The sequence below is a fragment of the Octopus sinensis genome, linkage group LG14, assembly GCF_006345805.1.
Source record: "Octopus sinensis linkage group LG14, ASM634580v1, whole genome shotgun sequence".
In the NCBI taxonomy this organism is placed as follows: domain Eukaryota; kingdom Metazoa; phylum Mollusca; class Cephalopoda; order Octopoda; family Octopodidae; genus Octopus; species Octopus sinensis.
The window spans coordinates 58243140-58263139 of NC_043010.1; the positions used below are offsets into that span (position 1 = coordinate 58243140).

Consider the following 20000-nt stretch of genomic DNA (forward strand, 5'->3'; position numbering starts at 1 on the left):
TTAAAACAGGGAGTGGTGGAAGGGTGAGAAGTAGTGACAACACCAATGTGGTTGTTGTTGTTGTTGTTATTATTCACCCCACCCACTCACTGCCTTCCTGTTTCACTTTCTTGTATTTCTTCCTCACATCTCCCCTCCCCCAACACTACATCAGATACCACTGCAACACCACACTCCACTACCACTTCTATACTACTACCACAACACAACACTGCCTCCCACCTCAGACCACACTGACACTCCACAATGCCACCCCCTCTACATCCTTAGAGGCTACCCCTCCACTACAACTGTAACACTGCTCCATCACTTGCCACCATACTATACTACTGTCGATACTACATCAAACACCACACCACTACTCTCTCCCTATACACCACCGCCCCACTCCACCACTGAGCCCTTCACCCACCATCACCACCACCACCACCATTACCACCAACATCAACACTACCACTACTACCACTACCACCATCACCAACACTACTATCACCCCACCCACCCCCAGCTACCAGCACTATCACCACTACCACCATTATCAACACCACTATTACCACCACCACCACCACCACTATCACCACCATCTCCATCACCACCACAATCAACACCCCCATCACCCCCACTCTCATGACCATCAATGTTACCACCACCACCACCACCACCACGGCACAGCTCCCCACACCACACCACCCTTCCTGTTTCTCCATTTATTTAATCACTACAGTAAATATTCAACTGCCTATGTCCCACTGCTCCCTTACTCTCATCCATTCCTTCATCTTCCGCTGACAATCACACACACACACACACACACACACCACACACACACACACACGCACACACACACACACACGCGCATGCACACTCTCCTTCCCTCACTCCCCTCCTCCACTTCCTCATCCTTAATTTTAGTATTTTTTCCCTTCGTTTTACATTCAATGAAATGAATTTTAAAAATCAATGAGTTTTATCTTCATCCAAGCTAACATCACCACCACCACCACCACCACCACCATCTTCATTATTCTTATTACCTTCATCATCATCATCATCATGCTGATTGTCGTTGTTGTCATCACTGGTGGCAGTGGTGTTGTCATTGTCAACATCGTTATTGCTGTCATTGTTGTTTCCTATTGTAATTCCTCTTCCCCCCCCCCATGCCACTACCAGCAAAGACCCACCGCGAACTCCCAAAGACAGTTAACATTATCTTCCCCTAAGAACCCCCTCCTCACATCCCCCACCACCACCACCACCACCACTTCTGTTCCATCCTTCCTTGCACCAACCCCCACCCCACCCCCTCTCTCTGTACACTGTCCTCTTTTTTTTTTTTTAATATATTAGGGCAAAATTGCATTACATTCAGTCTTGAATGGCGTGGCAGGGAGAGAAGAGAGAGAAAGAAACGTTCATACATATATACAAAGACATGCATAAGTATATGTGGATGCACACACACACACAAATGCACACACAAATGCACAAATGCACACATACACAAAGACTTTAATGAAACAAATTCACTTAAACAAGGAGTTACGACAAGAAAGTAAAAAGATCATTTTTCTACATTTATCTCTCTTGCAATGTTCATTTTATCAATGTTTTCGAGATGTTTTGCATTGGAATTTTGGTAGAGTTTTTTTTACACAGAGAATCTGTGTATTTTGGTATCTTTTTGTCCACAGATTTCTACAGGGCTTTTGTGAATGATTGTGCTCACCATTTTGTACAATTTGCTTAAATTTTCTATTTTGTTTCGGTAGAGATTTTAATGAATCTTACAGGAATTTTCAACTGTTTTCTACCATGTTTCTGCAGTTTTTATTCACTATTTTGAAAAGCATTTTTGTGCAAATTTTCTACATTATCTTTGTAGTTTTGAACAGTATTTTAGCATAACTTTTGTACAGTGTTTTTGTAGATTTTTACGTTTTTCTACAAATATTTTCCATTGTTTTTTTACAATTTTTGTACAACTTTTGTAGCAATTTCGCAGTGTTTTCATAGTTATTATATAATGTCTTACAAAGTGTTTCTGTACGAAGTGTTTTTGTACAAATTTGACAAATTTGTAATTTTTACAATGTTCTTGTACTTTCCTGATTTACTACAATTTTTGTACAGTATATTTTGTAATGATTTCGTAGATATATTGCGACAATTTTGCAGTGTTTTCAGTTTTTATGTAAAGTTTTACAAAGTGTTTCTGTGCATCTCTCATTTAGTGTATATCTAGTGATTTTATAGAATTTTATGATGGGCTTTTTTTTTTGGTGAATTTATAATAATTTTTACATGTCTTTCGCAGTAGTTTATGTAGAGTTATTTTGATTCGGGATTTGGGTTGCCAAATTCTTTATGTGAGTTTGTATGTTGAAGCATATTCTGTTGTTAAAATAATAATAATGAAATTATTGTATACAGTGCTCAGGTGCACCACAACTTGTCAAAAGTGCGTATAAAGCATATGCAGTAATGTACAAATGTCTGGAAAAAGAACAGTGTATGATTGCCGTGTGTATGGGGGGAAGAAAATCAGGTGTAGTGTTGGCGAATCTCAGGAAGCATGGAAGTTTTGAAGGATGCAGTGCTCCAACAACTAACAACTGATGCCGGCAGTTTGTTCCATGCTTCAGCAACTCTTAGCATGAAAAAATGTTTCCGAACGTCATGGGAGCTGTGCTGTTTTCTGACTTTGTAAACATGTCCATGGGTGTTAGACAGGTGGAGTTTGAAAAGGTGCTCAGAGTTATTGTTTGTAAGATGGTTAATAATTTTATGGGTGTCTGCCAAGTCAGCTGCCAGACATCGGAGTTTCAGTGTATCCAAACCCAGGGAAGTAAGGCGTTCAGAATATGGCAAATGCCTGATGGAGGGTATTCTTTTGGTTGCACGTCGCTGAATGGCTTCCAGACGATTAATATCCTGGGCAAGATAGGGGTCCCAGACCGGTGATGCAAATTCCTAGTTAGGTCGCACCATAGCTATATAAAGCCGCAGATAGATAGCCGGAGAGCAGCTCACAAAGGACTTGGTGAGTGATGCCAAGACACCCTCAGCCTTCTTGGCAATTTTAGCGATGTGTTTTGTCCAACGCAAATCACTGTCGACAATAACACCCAGGTCATGTTCACAAGAAGACTTTTTGAGATTAGTGTTGTGGAGGGAGTAAGTAGACGCTGGGTTTCTCCTCCCAAAATGCATGGTAGTACATTTGTCCACAGCCAGCTTGAGTTGCCAGTCCATGATCCACTGCTGCATTGTGTCCATGTCTGATTACAATAGAGATCTATAGTGTACAGGATCTGACCTCTTTATTTTGAGGTACAGCTTGATGTCATCTGCATATTTCAGCACTGTGGCATTCTTTAAGTTGGCATCTATGTCATTAACATATGCAACAAATAAAAGGGGACCAAGAACAGATCCCTGTGGTACACCAGATGTCATCTCATAGGGTGAAGAGAGCTGTCCTAGAACTGTGACAACCTCTGGAGAGAATCATTCTCTTTTACTGCCCTATAATTTAACACACTCAGCAGTAAAATTTCCACTTCATTTTATATAATTAAAGAAAAAAGAGATAAGCGGAAATTTTACTGGTGAGTGTGTTAAATTGTAGGGCAGTAAAAGAGAATGACTCTCCCCAGACACAACAGATTATGTAAAGTTGTCAACTATTTCCTTCACAGTTTTTCTTAAGTGTTTCTCAACAACATCTGTAATATCTGTCCTCTGTGTTTTTATTTTTTTTACTTGTTTCAGTCATTAGAGTGTGGCCAGGCTGGATCATTGCCACGAAGAATTTTAGTTGAATGAGTTGAGCCCATGACTTATGTTTTCTAAACCTGGAACTTATTTTATTGGTCTTTTTTACCGAGCTGCTAGGTTATGGGGATGTAAACACACCGACATTGGTTTTCAAGTGGTGGTGGTGGAGAACAAACACAGACAAAAACACCCACCCATAAACACACACACATATCATCATCATCATCATCATCCATCATCATCATCATTTAACGTCCGTTTTCCATGCTAGCATGGGTTGGACGGTTCGACCGGGGTCTGGTAAGCCATGGAGGCTGCACCAGGCTCTAGTCTGATTTGGCAATGTTTCTACGGCTGGATGCCCTTCCTAACACCAACCACTCCGTGAGTGTAGTGGGTGCTTTTTACAGGCATGGGGAGGCTGTCAGTGGCCACGATCGGTTAGTGCTTTTTACGTACCACTGGCACAGGTATTCACAACTACAATTTCTGGATATCCTGCATTACCTCTGGATATCCTTGTTGCTTATTTTGATTATATATATATATGTAATATCCATATGCATACATATACATATTTATGCATTTATACACACACACACACACCTATATATGCGTGTATATGTGTATATATATATATATATGGATACACATGCACACACATATTATCATCATCGTTGTTTAACGTCCGTTTTCCATGCTGGCATAGGTTGGACGGTTCGACTGGAGCGTGAGAAGCCAGGAGGCTGCATCAGGCCCAGTCTGATCTGGCAGTGTTTCTACAGCTGGATGCCCTTCCTAACGCCAACCACTCCGTGAGTGTAGTGGGTATTTTTTACGTGCCACCGGCACAGGAGCCAGCGCAGGCTGGCAAACGGCCACGATCGGTTGGTGCTTTTACATGTCACCAACACGGACGCCAGTTAGGCGACGCTAGTAACTGCTACGCTCGAACGGTGCTTTTACGTGTCACCAGCACTGGTGTCTTAACTACAATTACCATTCGAATTTTTGATGTTGACGAACTTGACTCAACAGGTCTCCTCAAGAACAGCAGGTCACTCTACGATCCAAGGTTAGCAAAGCAGGCCATCCTGCGAGCCGTGAACTCACTTCATTTGTTGGGTCTTTGAAGTCACAGCACATCTCCAGAGGTCTCGGTCTTTCATCATAGCCTCTGTGAGGCTCAAAGTATGAAGGTCATGCTTGACCACCTCGTCCCATGTCTTCCTGGGTCTACCTCTATCCCGGATTCCTTCAACAGTTTGGGAGTGGTACTACTTCACACATCTCTCCTCGTCCATCCTTAGTACATGACCGTACCAATGCAATCGTCTCTCCAACACGCCACATCCAATGCTTCTTATGCCCAACATTTCTCTCGGGACGCTTACACTCTGTCGTGCATGGACACTGACATTACACATCCAGCGGATCATGCTAGCTTCATTTCTTTCGAGCCTACGCATGTCCTCCGCAATCACAGCCCATGTTTCAGTGCCATGAAGCATGGCAGTTCGCACACATGCATCGTACAACCTACCTGTTACGATTGTTGTGCTAATAAAGTTTCTAGTTACATTTTGCCTTCTGTATCTATCATTTAAAAAAAACAATATATATATATATATACACACACACATCATACATATATATACACACATATCATACATATTTATACACACACACACATCATACATATATATACACCGACACAGATCTCATACATATATATACACAGACACATATCATATATATATATATATATATATAATATATATATATATATATATATATATATAGAGAGAGAGAGAGAGAGAGAGAGAGAGAGAGAGAGTTATTATCAGGTAGAAGCAGTATTAGAAGAGAACAATAATCTATACATCCAACTTAACATGAACATACTATGACAACACTGTAAAGTTGTAGTATTTGTCCTCAGAACATATCTTGTATAGCTGTATGCTAAAAGCACATAGACATGTCAGCAGCAAACAAAATTATCAACACTAGCAGAATTATCAACTTCTATCTATCTATCTATCTATCTATCTATCTATCTATTTACTTATATATATATGTGTGTGTGTGTGTGTCTATATATATATAAATTAGAGAAAAAAACTGCCTTTTATCAATTCAATAATGAAAAATTAAATTATACCATCTAGAAAATTACAAATAGAAAAATTAAATATAAGATAAAACATATAACGATGATTACGTAATGTGCAAAATAATAAATAAAACGTATATATTTGGTATATATTTTCTCTAATTTATATATATATATTATATTTTGTGAAATTTGATTTAGTATTTCTAAATTGAATTTTTCCCTGTAAGTTTGGAATAATATTCCCTTATTATTATTATCATCATTATATATATATATAGTTAATCCAAACATGAAAACACAAAGAGAAAACACAACAATGCGAGGACGTGGAACAAATATAGTATTATTAGACGCTCAGGAAAGAAGGAAAGAAGGAGGGTTTAACATTTCGAGCGGAGCTCTTCGTTGGAAACATAAGAGAAGGAAAGATCCAGGGAAGGGAAGACAGGAAAAAAAATTGCCAACAGTACACACGCGGTCACATATGTCTGTGCCTATGTAGCTAACAAATTTTCTTTCCAACCATTTGATTTTGGTTTCAACACCCCTGCATAATACATTGAGTATCTTCTAGTATAGCCCCCAGACTGACCAGAGATTTATGAGTGGATGTTGTAGATGGAAACTGAGAGATGCCCATCATCTTTCTCTCACCCAACACCATCCATTAGTTCTACAACCCTGTAACACTGCAATTCCTTTTCCTCTACCCACCACTTAAATGCTCAGTTTCCTCTCTTCCCACTTGCGACACCTCTTCAGATGGGGGTGCTGGAAGGACTCCCCTCCGCCCTGCTAATTACTAAATCGTCTGTTTTCTTTAATATAACAAACATGATAACCATAACAGAACTGAAGCACAGGGTGTGATACAGAAATGCTTCTAACCTCTTCCTTAGTCGTTCTCAATTCACGAAATAATGAAGAATTTGGTAAAATATTTGCCATTATTGAGCTGGTGTTTAAGGAAGGGAGATCGTAGAATGGTTAGCGAACTTTCTTTCAGCCCTTTATCTTCTGAGTTCAAATTCTACCCAGGTCAACTTTACCTTGTATTCTTTTGGGGGTTGATAAAATAAATACGAGTGAAGCACTGGTTCGATGTAATCGGCTTCGCCCTCCCTCGTGAAATTTCAGGCCTTCTAATCTAAGGGATTATTAAGCTGGTGATTGGAACATACATTAGAATGAAATTTCAATGGAAGGTTTTCATTTGGATCCCTTTAAAATGGGGTTTTCAACATAGAACCAGGAGCAGTTTCAGGTGGGTCAGTATCCAAAAGGTTAAACATTTTGTTGCCATATTTTTATTGTAACACACAGCCTTTGTTTCAAATAATGTTAAAAATAATGAAAAATTTGGTAAAATAATTTTGGCATTATTAACTTGCAGCTTAGAACACAAATTAACATGAAATTTCAAAGGAAGTTTTTAATTAAGATTATTTTAAAACAGGTGATTTGTATGATAGAAGCCAGGACGATCTCAAGTTGGTTGATACCAAAACAACCAGATCTCAACAGCAAAACAGACAACCATTTAGCATTCACATTACTCTCTCAAATGTATTGCTTATTTAGATATTTGTTTTTAATTAATCATTCATTATCTCATAACTTCTAGATTTCAGTGACATTGGGTCAGATGGACTTTTACTTTTAGAATGACCTGGCAAGTTAGAGAGACTGGATCTGACCAGTTTGAACATGAAACAAAATATTTTGGCCAAATATGGCTGGTTTAAGTGCAAGAAAATTAAATTATACAGATTCCTTTGCTTGTTTATTTGTTTTGGTTATTGAACTGTGGCCATGCTGGAGCACTGCCTTGAAGGCTTGAATGGATCAAATGGACTCCAGGAATTATTTTAGGCCCACCACTTATTCAATTGGACTCTTTTTGATGAACTGCTGGGTTGTGAAAGACGAAACACAAACTGGCTTGCACATACACACACACATTCACGTATGTGCACACATATATACATTGATACATACATACAGACACATACATAAATACACACATACATAGATCAATACATACATATACATATATTCAACATCAATCATCATCATTGCTTTGAGGTCCCTTCTTCCATGCCTGCAGGGGTCGGACAAAGTTTATTGAAGCAAATTTTCTATGGCTGAATGCCTTTCCTGTCACCAAGCCTCATCTGTTCCCATGAAAAGTAATACTTCCTCATGGCCGATATGTTTTCACAGAAAATTAGAAATGAATGACACTGCTTGTATAACAGTGACACTCATTTACAGCTATCACACAATGTCAAAACAAAAAGACACAAAGATACACACACTCATCCACATATATATTATGTACACACACACATTTATATACGATGGGCTTCTTTCAGTTTCCGTCTGCCAAATCCACTCAGAAAGCTTTGGTCAGCAATAGAAGAAGGCATTTGTTCAAGGCGCAGTGGGACTGAACCCTGTGGCTGGGAAGCAAGCTTCTTACCACACGGCCACACTTGTCCTTATAAACATACACACACACATACATATACACACACTCTCATGACACTGGTTGATCAGAGACTATGCTGGATGACAACCCCTCCAATCTGATTCACTTCTATAAATCCATTAAACTAAAGATCCATTATTACTCCTGACACAGAGCTATATGAACCCCACAGGTTCTGCTCCATCAATTTACCCCTTGTATCTAAAAATCAAGGGACCCTGTTCTTGGTGCGAGAGCACCCATCAAGGTCTGATATGAAAATAGTGAAGAACAACAGAATCTAAGACAGAAAAAATGTAGCAGAATTACCTGGAGGTGGCTCTGTGACTGGACATTCTGGGATCAAATCTGGCTGTGGTCCACTTTAGATTTCGTCCCTCCTGGGTTGACAAATTAACATACCAGGAAAATACTGGGGTTAACATCATTGACTGTTCTTTCCCATAAATTGTGTGGCCTTGTTTCTATGTCAGAAATAGTACAAGATAGATGTGTGTGTGTGTGTGTGTGTGTAGTTATGGGATTTCTTTGTGTAGGCATTAACAGATAGATTTGTAAGAATGGTGTTACAATATTTGTGTATGAATTTTATGTTATTGTCATACATTAATTGTATGTGTGTTTTGTTCACAGTCTGTATGCGGGTATATGTACACATGTGTGAATGTGTAAAGGTGTGAACAAAATAAGTTTCAAAGTAGGGGGTTGCAGACGTATGTTTGTGTTTGTGTACATAGGACATGTATGTGGTTGTGGATGGGTGTGTGTGTATGTAGACATGTTTATGTATGTGTGAATGAGTAAGTGTGTGTATGTTTGAGGATATGTGCTGTGTGTACATTTGTGCAAGTATATCTATATATGTGTGTGTGTGTATACACAGTGTCTGTATGTGTGCATGTATGTATGTGCCTTCTGTCGCAGATAAGGGTCCTTCACTGTGGCATACTGACATCCTATCGTTTCGGCAGCCGAGTCGGAAGCTGAAATGAAACAAAGAAGACCATTTTCATATTTATCATAATCACCACCACCATCATCATCACGGTCATCATCACCATCATCGTTCTCATCATCATCACCATCACCATCATCACCATCACCATCATCACCATCACCATCATCACCATCACCATCATCACCTTCATTGTCATCATCATCACAACTACCACCATCTAAATGGGACACCACTCCATCCCATAGTTAACCTCACACCTGTAGATATTACTGGTACTCATTTGCTGCAGAGTGGATTGGAGCAACAGGAAATGAGTTTTTTTGGCCCAAGAATAAAATATACAACTAGAAATGGGAATTGAAACTGAAACTTTACAATCGTGAATCCAGTCACCCTAAATGATGCACCCTCACATGTTAAATAAAATAGATTTACTCTCATAAGGAAATAACCACCTTTCAATCAATCAGTCAACATCCAGCCTCCTGGCTCTTAGTCATCACTCATCTTCATTCCTTTAATTCTTCTTTCCAAGATGAAGAAACATAGCCAAGTTTGCTATTTTTAAATCTCATAATGAGAGATATTCAGCAACAGTACTTTGGAGTAAAGATTGTTTGCCAAATAACATGGCAGTCCTGGTTTAGGACGAATGTTGCTGTAATTTTAGCCCCAGAAGACATCGTCTCCAGCTGGTTATACGACACAATCTGTGTCCTTATATTTTCGAAAAAGGGAATCCCGGAGCTAAATTACAGCAACATTCGTCCTAAACCAAGACTGCCATGCTATGTGGGCAAAAATCTTTACTCCAAAGTACAATTACTGAATATCTCTCACTGTGAGATTTAAAAATAGTAATTTTCTAATTTATAGATGAGTGACTAATTGTCACTTTGAAAACTATATATTTTGAATGGGAATTTGGCAGTGCCACCTCTAGCCGAACGATTATTCTGTGCCGATGAAGAGAAATAACCCAGAAATCATGATACACAGATATTGTTTTGAGCTGAGTGGGGGTGCTAGGTTCCCTTGTTCATAAATATAAGGACATAGATCATGTAATATAGCCAGCTGGAGACGATGTCTCCTGGGGCTAAATTACAGCAACATTTGTCCTAAACCAGGACTGCCATGTTATGTTGGCAAACAATCTTTACTCTAGAGCCAAGTTTGCTTCTTCAGATTTTTAAAGCCATCCCCCATGTTGGTGCCACATAAAAGATACCCAGTCCACTCTATAAAGTGGTTGGCACTAGGAAGGGCATCCAAATATAGGAACCATGCTGTTCTCCCTTCTGTCTATTTTTATGTTCAGTTATAATAAAAACAAAGTGATAGTATGTTGTCAATTTAATGTGACAGTGCCATGAAAGGGAAGAATGCTACTGTTATTTAAACCTAGGAAACACCATTTCCTGTTGGACTTGACACATTTCCTGTTGGACTTGACACATTTCCTGTGTCCTAATGCTTTCAAAGTAGAGACAAGCACCTCCATCCAGCAAAAAAAAATAAACAAAAAAACATAAGGACACAGGAAATGTTTGAAGTCCAACAGGAAACAGTGTTTCCTAGGGCTAAATAACAGTAACATTCTTCCCTTTCATAGGACAGCCACATTAAGCTGACAACACTTTATCATGCTGCTACTGCATAAATCTCTCTGAGAGATTTAGAAATGCATTATTTCTATAATAAAAACAATTTGACATTAACCTGATGGGTCACTCTACACTTCTGTAGGACAAATTTAGTATTCTTAAACAGGAATATTGTTGACAGTGACTTCGCAGTTTCAGCCGGTTAAGTGATTGTTGGTCACTACTGACAATGGCTTAACTGACCCAAACTTTAAAGTCACTGTCAACAACATTCTTGCTTATCTATCTGTCTATATTCCTATCTCTGGAAACACACAACAGTCTGTACCATTCCCAGATGGAAGAGCAACTTCTCTGGCCCTCCCTCAGTCCTCTCCAATGACTCAAAGATGAGGGATGCAGACATTAATATAACAACATTTTCTGTTAATCTACTGAATCAATCTTTCCCTGATACTGACTGCCACTACTGTCTAATGTAGAGCTAGAACTACTGGACGCCTATTGGAAACCTACTGGACAACTCCTTAGACAGGAAATTTCCTGGGGATCCACTGGAAACCTACTGTTTATTTCATATTTTGACACAAGACTAATATTTTGAGGAGAGAATGTAAGTCAATTATGTCAACCCCAGTGCATAACTGGTTCTTATTTTATCGACCCCAAAAGGATGAAATCTACAGCTGACCTCAGGACATAAAGACAGATGAAATACTGCTAAGCATTTTTGCCCTGCATGCTGCCTTCCTGCTGCTCTTTTATACTACCCCCAACCCCAGGAGTTACATGAATTTGATGAAAACTGTAGCATGTTCCCCATCAAAGGCTTTTCCCCATGTCTAGCACATCAATCTTTCGCCAAAACTCTCTGCTTCTAAACATCAACTATGTCCCATTTTTTTTTCTTTAATTGGTAACTTATTGTCAAATAGAATTTCTCTTACACACATCCTATCAATTACGGTTAACTGCAAGGCTGAGTCTTTTGTCTCAATTCTTAAATGTTTCTACATCAACAAGCCATCCCCTCCTACACAGACATCAAGAATGAAGGGTGGAATATGTAATACCACCATTGATTCTTCCCTGACCTTCCTCACCCAAGAGTCATTTCTATGAAGCCTAGACACTTCACAAGTGTGCTGTGGCCACTCTCTGTCTTTTCTACTACTACTACTACTACATTGACCTTTGCTTTTCAAAGAGGGTTGGTCCCATACCAACGCCCTCAGATACACTCAACTAACCTTTCCTCCATTCATTCTATGTCCAGCCACCCACGCCCCACACTAACCACTTACCCCAGTCCTTCCACCCCGTAATTGTTACCCTCTGAAATTCCCTACTTATGCAATGCCTTTCTGGCAGTTCTGACTTACAACATTTATGGAGGGTCTGTGAAAGCAATGGGCATTGCCCCTTCCTTCAGACCTGCTTGGTTGGAAAAACTCTGTGTGTGTGTGTATTTTCTGTGTTAGTCATGAAAATAAATTGAAATAGAAGAACAGATTTGGTTATTTTATTGATTTATAAACTTTAAATAATATGTAAGTGAAACTAAAAGACGAGATGAAAGGTAAACCATTCACTGTTGTCTTCACAGGTTTATGAAGAATGGTGAGAGGAGGAGATGGAGATATGAAGAGAAGAAAAAGGAAGGAGGGAGAGGTGGAAAGTGAGAGAGGTGAACAGGAGATGGAGAGAAGAGGGAGAGGTGGAGAGGTGATGTTTGGTAAACAGAAATCACCCTGGAGAGAAATCAGTGGAAAGTTGGCATTTTAGAAGTGAAAGCAAACTTCATGGGAGGAATATGAATAAAATATTTGTCATTTTTGGAGTGATATGTAACCATTCCATGCCGTTCAGATGAAACAGACTGTTGTCAGCTTTATAGACTTTAGACAAGCTAGAATAAATCAACGTCTTCTCTAAGACACAACACAAGGAACCAAAGGAATGGACAATAATGTGTGAAAAAACATCTCCAAACACATTATCTTCTGAGAGGATGAAATCTGATGGTTATTGTGTTTGGTTGGTAAAATTAGAAGACAAAACCTGAATATTAATGAATGACTGAGAATTATCTGCAGGGGTGGGTTTAGTTAGATAAGAGTGCAAGGGTGAGGGTGTGTAACCATCACCTTTAATTCAGGGGATTAAAAATGACTGGATTATAAAGGTTGGTAAAATATGGTAATTGTTTTAATAGTTAATTACAATAATATTGAGAAAATATATAATGAAACATGACAGAGATAAGTTAAGTAGATGTGAAAGGAAAACTTGATGTCAAAGTAATGAGAGAACATTATCTGTTAGAGGGATATGTGGCTTAGTGGCTGGGAGTATTTGGCTCATGATCATAAGGCCATGAGTTCAATTCCCAGTGAAATGTTGTGTCCTTAAGCAAGACACTTTATTTTTTGTTGTTCCAGTCCACTCAGCTGGCAAAAATGAGTTGTACTGGTAATTCTAATGGGCCAGCCTTGTCACATTCTCTGTCACACTGAATCTCCCTGAAAATTATGTTAAGGGAGTGTGTATGTGTGTGTGGAGTACTCAGCCACTTGCACATTAATTTCAGGAGCAGGCTGTTCATTGATCGGATCGACTGGAACCGTCATTGTCATAACTGGCAAAGTGCCAGTACCATACTACAAATATCCACTTGCTTTATCAATGGAACTCCATATTCTTTTATAGAGAAACTAGCTGAGTACACCTCAGATATTTGTATCATGACCATAATATTCAGGTAGACTGCAATAACGTTGGCTAAGTCCATCTGACCCAACTCCACTCACAAATGTTGGGTAGATGTGAGGCTAGGGAAAAAGATATTTTCTAAAAGTTCTTTGAAGGGGAAATGAGCCAAGAGCCTTCACTAAATCATGATGATGCTAATTAAAGAGTCATCAAAAAAACCCTAAATTTATCAAGATATGTTTATTAACGAATAAAACATGAATGTAAATATGGGGGAATTGAAAGAGTAATCAAGATTAAAACCCTCTAATTAGAACATTGATAAAAGCAAAATGGGTTTTGAAAGAATAGTAACCAAACAGGCGCAAACCTTGGATAAAAAACCTGGGTTTAAGAATGAAACCCTTTCCAAAGATGAAACAACTGCAATATGGAATTCAATAATGTACTTTATTACATGAAACATTATATGATATGAGGTTATATACCTAACACACTGGACAAAGAGATAAACACCAGTGGAGGGTCTGTAATTCAAAATCAGTGATTCTTGACCAGGATCCATATGGCCCTTAAAGGGTTCATATGACCCTTGGTGGTCCAAATAAAATTTTGCTGTTAAAATTTATGTTCAATCAACTGGTTATGTTTCTACAATTCACAAAATATTTAAGCATTTGTATGAACAATTCTTCAACTGTTGTAGTTTCCAAAACTCTTGCAGGAACTGAGAACCAGAAAGAAATGTTTACAAACAGGAATTATTTATTTTATTACCAGCAAAAAAAAGCTGAAACATTTTAAGCAGAACACTTTGCTTGAGAGAAAGAGAGAGGAAATGTTTATTGCAAGCATTTCATATTTCTATATTGAAGAATCTTACCCAAAATGTCATACAACTCTTTCTCTGGTCAAATTATTTGATTCCACTTGACAGATATTTTGTCTTCCTAGTTTGTCTAAACCGACCATCACTACTTGCCTCAGATTTTACTGTTTTATTTTACTGGAATATATTTATTCTGCTGGAGATTTTCATCTATTAAATGCATCCACACTTCCTAAAGTTCCTATTCCATCTCTGTCAGTGGTTCTCAACCATTTTTTACCTATGAACCTTTTTCACTCTTATTTTACTCAGTGAAAGCGAATCCTCAAAGTCATTCAAGGTCTAAAAACTCCTGTTGTATTTTTATGGTTAAATATTATCAATAATTGGATTGCAAATGCTTTACAGTTCTAAATTTAAGAGATGAGGAATTATTTACATTTGACAGATATTTGTCCTCATCTTGTTTGTTGTTAACACAATGTTTCGGCTGATATACCCTCCAGCCTTCATCAGGTGTCTTGGGGAAATTTCGAACCTGGGTTCTCATTGCTAAGGTATTTTTTTATGTTATTATTATTATTATTATTATTATTATTATTATTATTATTATTCCGGTCACTGTCTAGAATTGAACTTGGAATCTTGGGGTTAAGAGCAACAGGCTGCTAACCCCAAGATTCCAAGTTTGATTCCAGACAGTGACCAGGAAAATAATAATAATAATAACATGGAAAAATACCTTAGGAATGAGAACCCAGGTTCGAAATTTCCCCAAGACACCTGATGAAGGCTGGAGGGTATATCAGCCGAAACATTGTGTTAACAACAAACAAGATGAGGACAAATATCTGTCAAATGTAAATAATGTGCAAATGTTTTGCCTTCATATTGTGATGCAGCAGTCATGAGTTGAAGAGAGGCTGTTCTTCATGTTGATGTTACAGTCTTCTTGAAGTCTTTGAAAAACATATCCATGCATATTCTTCTTGCCAAACTGAGTGTTTCACATCCAAGTCAGAATGTTAGTCAGGCTGTTTGGTGGGTTGTATGGGAGGTCATCAGGAAGAGACTGCTTCCCAAGGAGCTCACTGCCAACACAGAGGATATTGTCCTCTTCACTTTATGGCACTGAGTTGATGTATTTATTTTTGCTGCTTTGGCTTAGGAAGTGCCCAGAGAGTCTGCTCTGATCCCAAACCCCTGCCTCCTTTATCTCTTCTTAGCTAGAACCTACTGATATCACTGTCCCTGTGGGAATTTCTAGTTGATGTCAGTATCTTGGGGGGGGGGGGTTAATGTCTATAGAATGAATTCTTCTACAGACCAGTCATGTATCCCAGATATTGGAATCAGCACTGGTGGCACTGAAAATGCACTGAGAAAGAGGAGAATCCCCCAACTCCATATTTTCTTAAGCCTGGTAGAATATTCTTGGCCAATTCCATCGCTATTCACAGAACCTTCGTATAATATGTTTCCATCAATTCCTTGGTACTTGTATATGAGCGTATGAACATATATATGTGTGTTGGTGCATTGTATGTGTGTATATATAGGCATGTCTGTCTGTAAATGAGTGAGGGTATCAGGGTGGTGAAGTGGCAGTATGGTGGTGGTGGGGCAGTGATGAAATGGTGTAGTTCTGCTGGTGCTGGTAGTGGTGATGGTAAAGGTGGTGGTGAGGAAGTGGCAGCGGCGATGGTGGTGGTGGTTGTGGAGGTGGTGTAGCTGAGTGGTGGCCGTATGGTGATGCTAGAGTGGTGGTGTCGTATTGTTGTTTTGTGGAATTATAGCCAAGTGGTGCACTGAGGTGTTGTGTAGCGATGGTGCCGGGGTGGGGAAGGTGCTCTGGCAGAAGGGTAGCCATGTGTGGTGGTGGTGGTGGTGATAGTGGAGACGATGTGTTTTGCCAATTGAGATGCTGAGTTGATGCATTACATGCTGCACAGATACTGCAACAGCAGCAGGCGCCAACATGCATCATAGCATGGATTGGCATGTGCATGTATGTATGCATGCGTCTCCGTCTAAATAAGAACACACACATACATATATGTATATAGGCTATATATATATATATAGCCTATATATACATATATATATATACACACACATATATATATGTATGTATGTATATAAAAAAACACATGCATGTACATATGCATGTGGAGTGTGTGTGTGTGGGGGGGGGGGGCAGGGGATGTAATTACGTGCATTCTGGGGAAGAAGCCAATAAATGACATCATCAAGGATGATATAGATATCGATAAACCCACACACCACCACCACCCACCACCACTAGCCCCACACAACCACAATCACCACATTGTTTGCTGCCCCCCACCCCATTATCTCTTTATACCTCCCTGCAGTGCATTGATAGTCTCTCACCATACATCAGAACACCACCAAACCAAGAGTCAAGAGTAGTTTGACCTGCCAGAAATGGCAGTCAAATCTCTCTTATATCACCCTACTAATCTTAAATCTGAGAAAGACAGATAATATAGTTTGTCCTACTCTGTTATAAAGGGTAGGGTGGTCATTACTGGGATGTTATTGATCATTGGCTTGTGGGGTCATTACTGACCTACAGTAAAACAAAAGAAACTACATCAACCACTGACCACAGCTCCACATCCATCACTTCTACCGCCAACTCCCACCCCTCCCACTCTTCATTATCACATTTCCATTATCCTCATCAACACTTCCACCACCCCCAACCCTTCCATCACCACAACCATCTCTTGACTCACTTCCCAGCCTCATCATCCTCACACCACCACCACCACCAAATGTGTTCTTTTTTTTCTTCCAAGACAATTCAAGTAAGATTGAAGAATGTTGGCTGTTATTTCTGGTATGCCCTTCGACCACATAGGAGCCCCTTATTCTCTTGTTATGTATGTACTTGGTTAAGAAACCACACATAATCTTCACATGCTGTGGTCCAGCTTTATTGTCTCACGCAATCTCTCGTTAAATGCTCTGGCATGAAATCATTAACCAGATGCAGAGTAGAGAAGGGGAGGTCAGTGACCAGTGACTATTGTCCAGTCTATTCTTGTATGTTTCCAGGTTCCACTGACCAACATGAATCATTCAGGACAGTTACAGTTGGTTTTAGTCTTTTATTAGAAGTCCATTCACAAGTGGTCCTCCACCATTTATGGCAATGAGTGTTCCAGTTGATCCGATCAATGGAATAGCCTGCTTGTGAAATTATTGTGCAAGTGGCTGAATACTCCACAGACACATATGCCCTTAATCCTTTTGATACCAACCAGGCTGAAATTGCCTCTGGCTCTGGAGTATAAATATCTTGTTTTCAAAAGTTCTGAATTAAAATTTTCCACCAAATCTTAGTCGCAGTTTATGTTCCTAACTCTTGCTTAATGATAACGAAGTTATTTTACTAAATTCTTTGTTAATTTTAAAATTATGTTAACGAAAGGGTTAAAGTAGTTCTCAAGGAGATTCAGAGAAACACAGAATAAATTGCTGAGTTGTAACTCATTTTTGCCAGCTGAGTGGGTTGCAGCTGAGTAAAAACAAAGAGACTTGCTCAAGGACACAATACACTGCTGAGGATTGAATTTACAACCTTACAATCATGAGTTGAACATCCGAAACTATTTCTTTATTGCCCACAAGGGGCTAAACATAGAGGGAACAAACAAGTACAGACAAACGGATTAAATCGATTACATCGACCCCAGTGCATAACTGGTACTTAATTTATCGACCCCGAAAGGATGAAAGGTAAAGTCGACCTCAGCGGAATTTGAACTCAGAATGCAGCGGCGGACGAAATACCACAAAGCATTTCACCCGGCATGCTAACGATTCTGCCAGCTCACCGCTGAGCTGAACATCCGAACCCCTCAGCCGTGCGTCTTCACTTCCATCCACAACTAAAATATTCATCATTAACATTAATTCAGCTTCACTATTTGACTGGTGCTTTATTTTATGAAGGTATGGATCAACACCACAACTTCATTGTTACTTTGTTTTATTGAGCCCAGAAGGGTAAAAGATAAAGAGGATCTCAGCAGGATTTGAACTCAAAACTTAGAGAGACTTAATTAAATTACCACAGCCGTTTGGTCTGCTGCTCTCATAATTCAACCATTCATCTCTCCATCTCCTACACTCTGTGTACGGTGGAGATAATCAGGCTGTTTCTGCTGTTTCTGGCTGCTGATGATGGAGTCTCTGTGACTTGGATGTTTTGATTGGAAGAGGAAGAGAGAGAGAGAGAGAGTGAGAGAGAGTTTAGGGTGATGGAGTATCATTGCCAGGGAAATAATATTCTAGGATGTTGTAGTAGGGTTTTAGGGTGTTATAGATTATAAGGATTGAGTTGGGAGGAGATATTGCTGTTAGGATGGTGTTGTAGAAGTGTTGTGGGGTGGCTGGGAGAGATAGTGATGCAATGATGTTGTGTGGTGCTGTAAATAGGCAAGAACTAAGTGCAAGCAATAGTGTTGTTAAGATGATGCTTGGACCATCCTTCACCAATATCCAGGTCAGAATGTCTCTCCTTCAAATTGAGGAAATTGTATTTTAATAGAGCGAGGGGGAGAGTCCAGTTGGCATTGAATCATTGCTGTGGGTGGCTCTTGGTGTATATCCAGTTAGTTTTCTTTAATATTTAACATAAATAAATTAATATGTATCGATTATATTCCAGGGATATTGGGTAAGATGACAATGAGAATAATTAATTTATTATCATCGTTATCATTATTTAACGTCCTATTTTTCTTTTTGCTGGAATGGGTTGCGTGGTTTGACAGGAGCTGGTCAGGCCAAGAGTCACACCAAGTCCCATTGTCTGTTTCTGGCTTGGTTTCTACAGCTGGATGCCCTTCCTAATGCCAACCACTTTGCAGAGTGTACTGAGTACTTTTTATGTGGCACCAACACCACTGCTTCTTAATGTGGCATCAATAGCCACGAACCCTTAGGACAAAGACCTCTCAAATGAATGATGGAACGAAACTGAGAGATTAGAGTATGATAGAGGAGGGACAGAGGAGATACTTGACTACCTCAGTAGAACAAGGAAGGAGAGGGAGATGTGAGAGGGTTAGAGAGAGGGGGGGCTACAAACAGGGAACAGTGAGGGGGAAAGTAAAAGCTGTACAGAGGAGATAGAGGGGGATGTACCATAAGAGTGCGAGGGAAGATGTTTAGAGATAACAGAAATAGTAAGTGATGGTGAGAGGAACTGGAAGAGGCTGGGAGTGAGGAGAGGAGGGGAGGGCTCTGGTACATGATTATATTCCTGAGATATGGGTAAGATGACAATGTGAAGAATTCGTTTATTAAAAATCCTTTAATTTTGTGAGGAAGAAGAACTCATTGATAACGAACCAAACTGCACTAATTTGAAAAAGGAGAGGAAAGCAGCTACTAGAAGAACTAACGAGATATGAAGAAATATATCAGAAATATTAGAGGTAATTAACAGTTTTAATGAGAAACTAATT

General features: G+C 39.3%; 2 protein-coding genes across 3 annotated transcripts in view; both read right to left on the minus strand.

The window, feature by feature from the left end:
• LOC115219370 (protocadherin beta-13-like) overlaps positions 1 to 9004 on the minus strand; it is a 125086-nt gene extending 116082 nt beyond the window's left edge. The window contains exon 1 of the mRNA XM_036509080.1: positions 8700 to 9004. The gene's annotated coding sequence lies outside the window, so the exon portion shown is untranslated. The remainder of the gene's footprint in view (positions 1 to 8699) is intronic.
• A 171-nt stretch (positions 9005 to 9175) lies between these two features.
• LOC115219371 (protocadherin beta-15-like) overlaps positions 9176 to 20000 on the minus strand; it is a 149883-nt gene continuing 139058 nt past the window's right edge. For both annotated transcript variants that reach the window (XM_036509089.1, XM_036509088.1), the window contains exon 3: positions 9176 to 9373. In XM_036509089.1, coding sequence (XP_036364982.1) covers positions 9347 to 9373 — 27 coding nt within the window. In that variant the 3' untranslated portion in view covers positions 9176 to 9346. The remainder of the gene's footprint in view (positions 9374 to 20000) is intronic.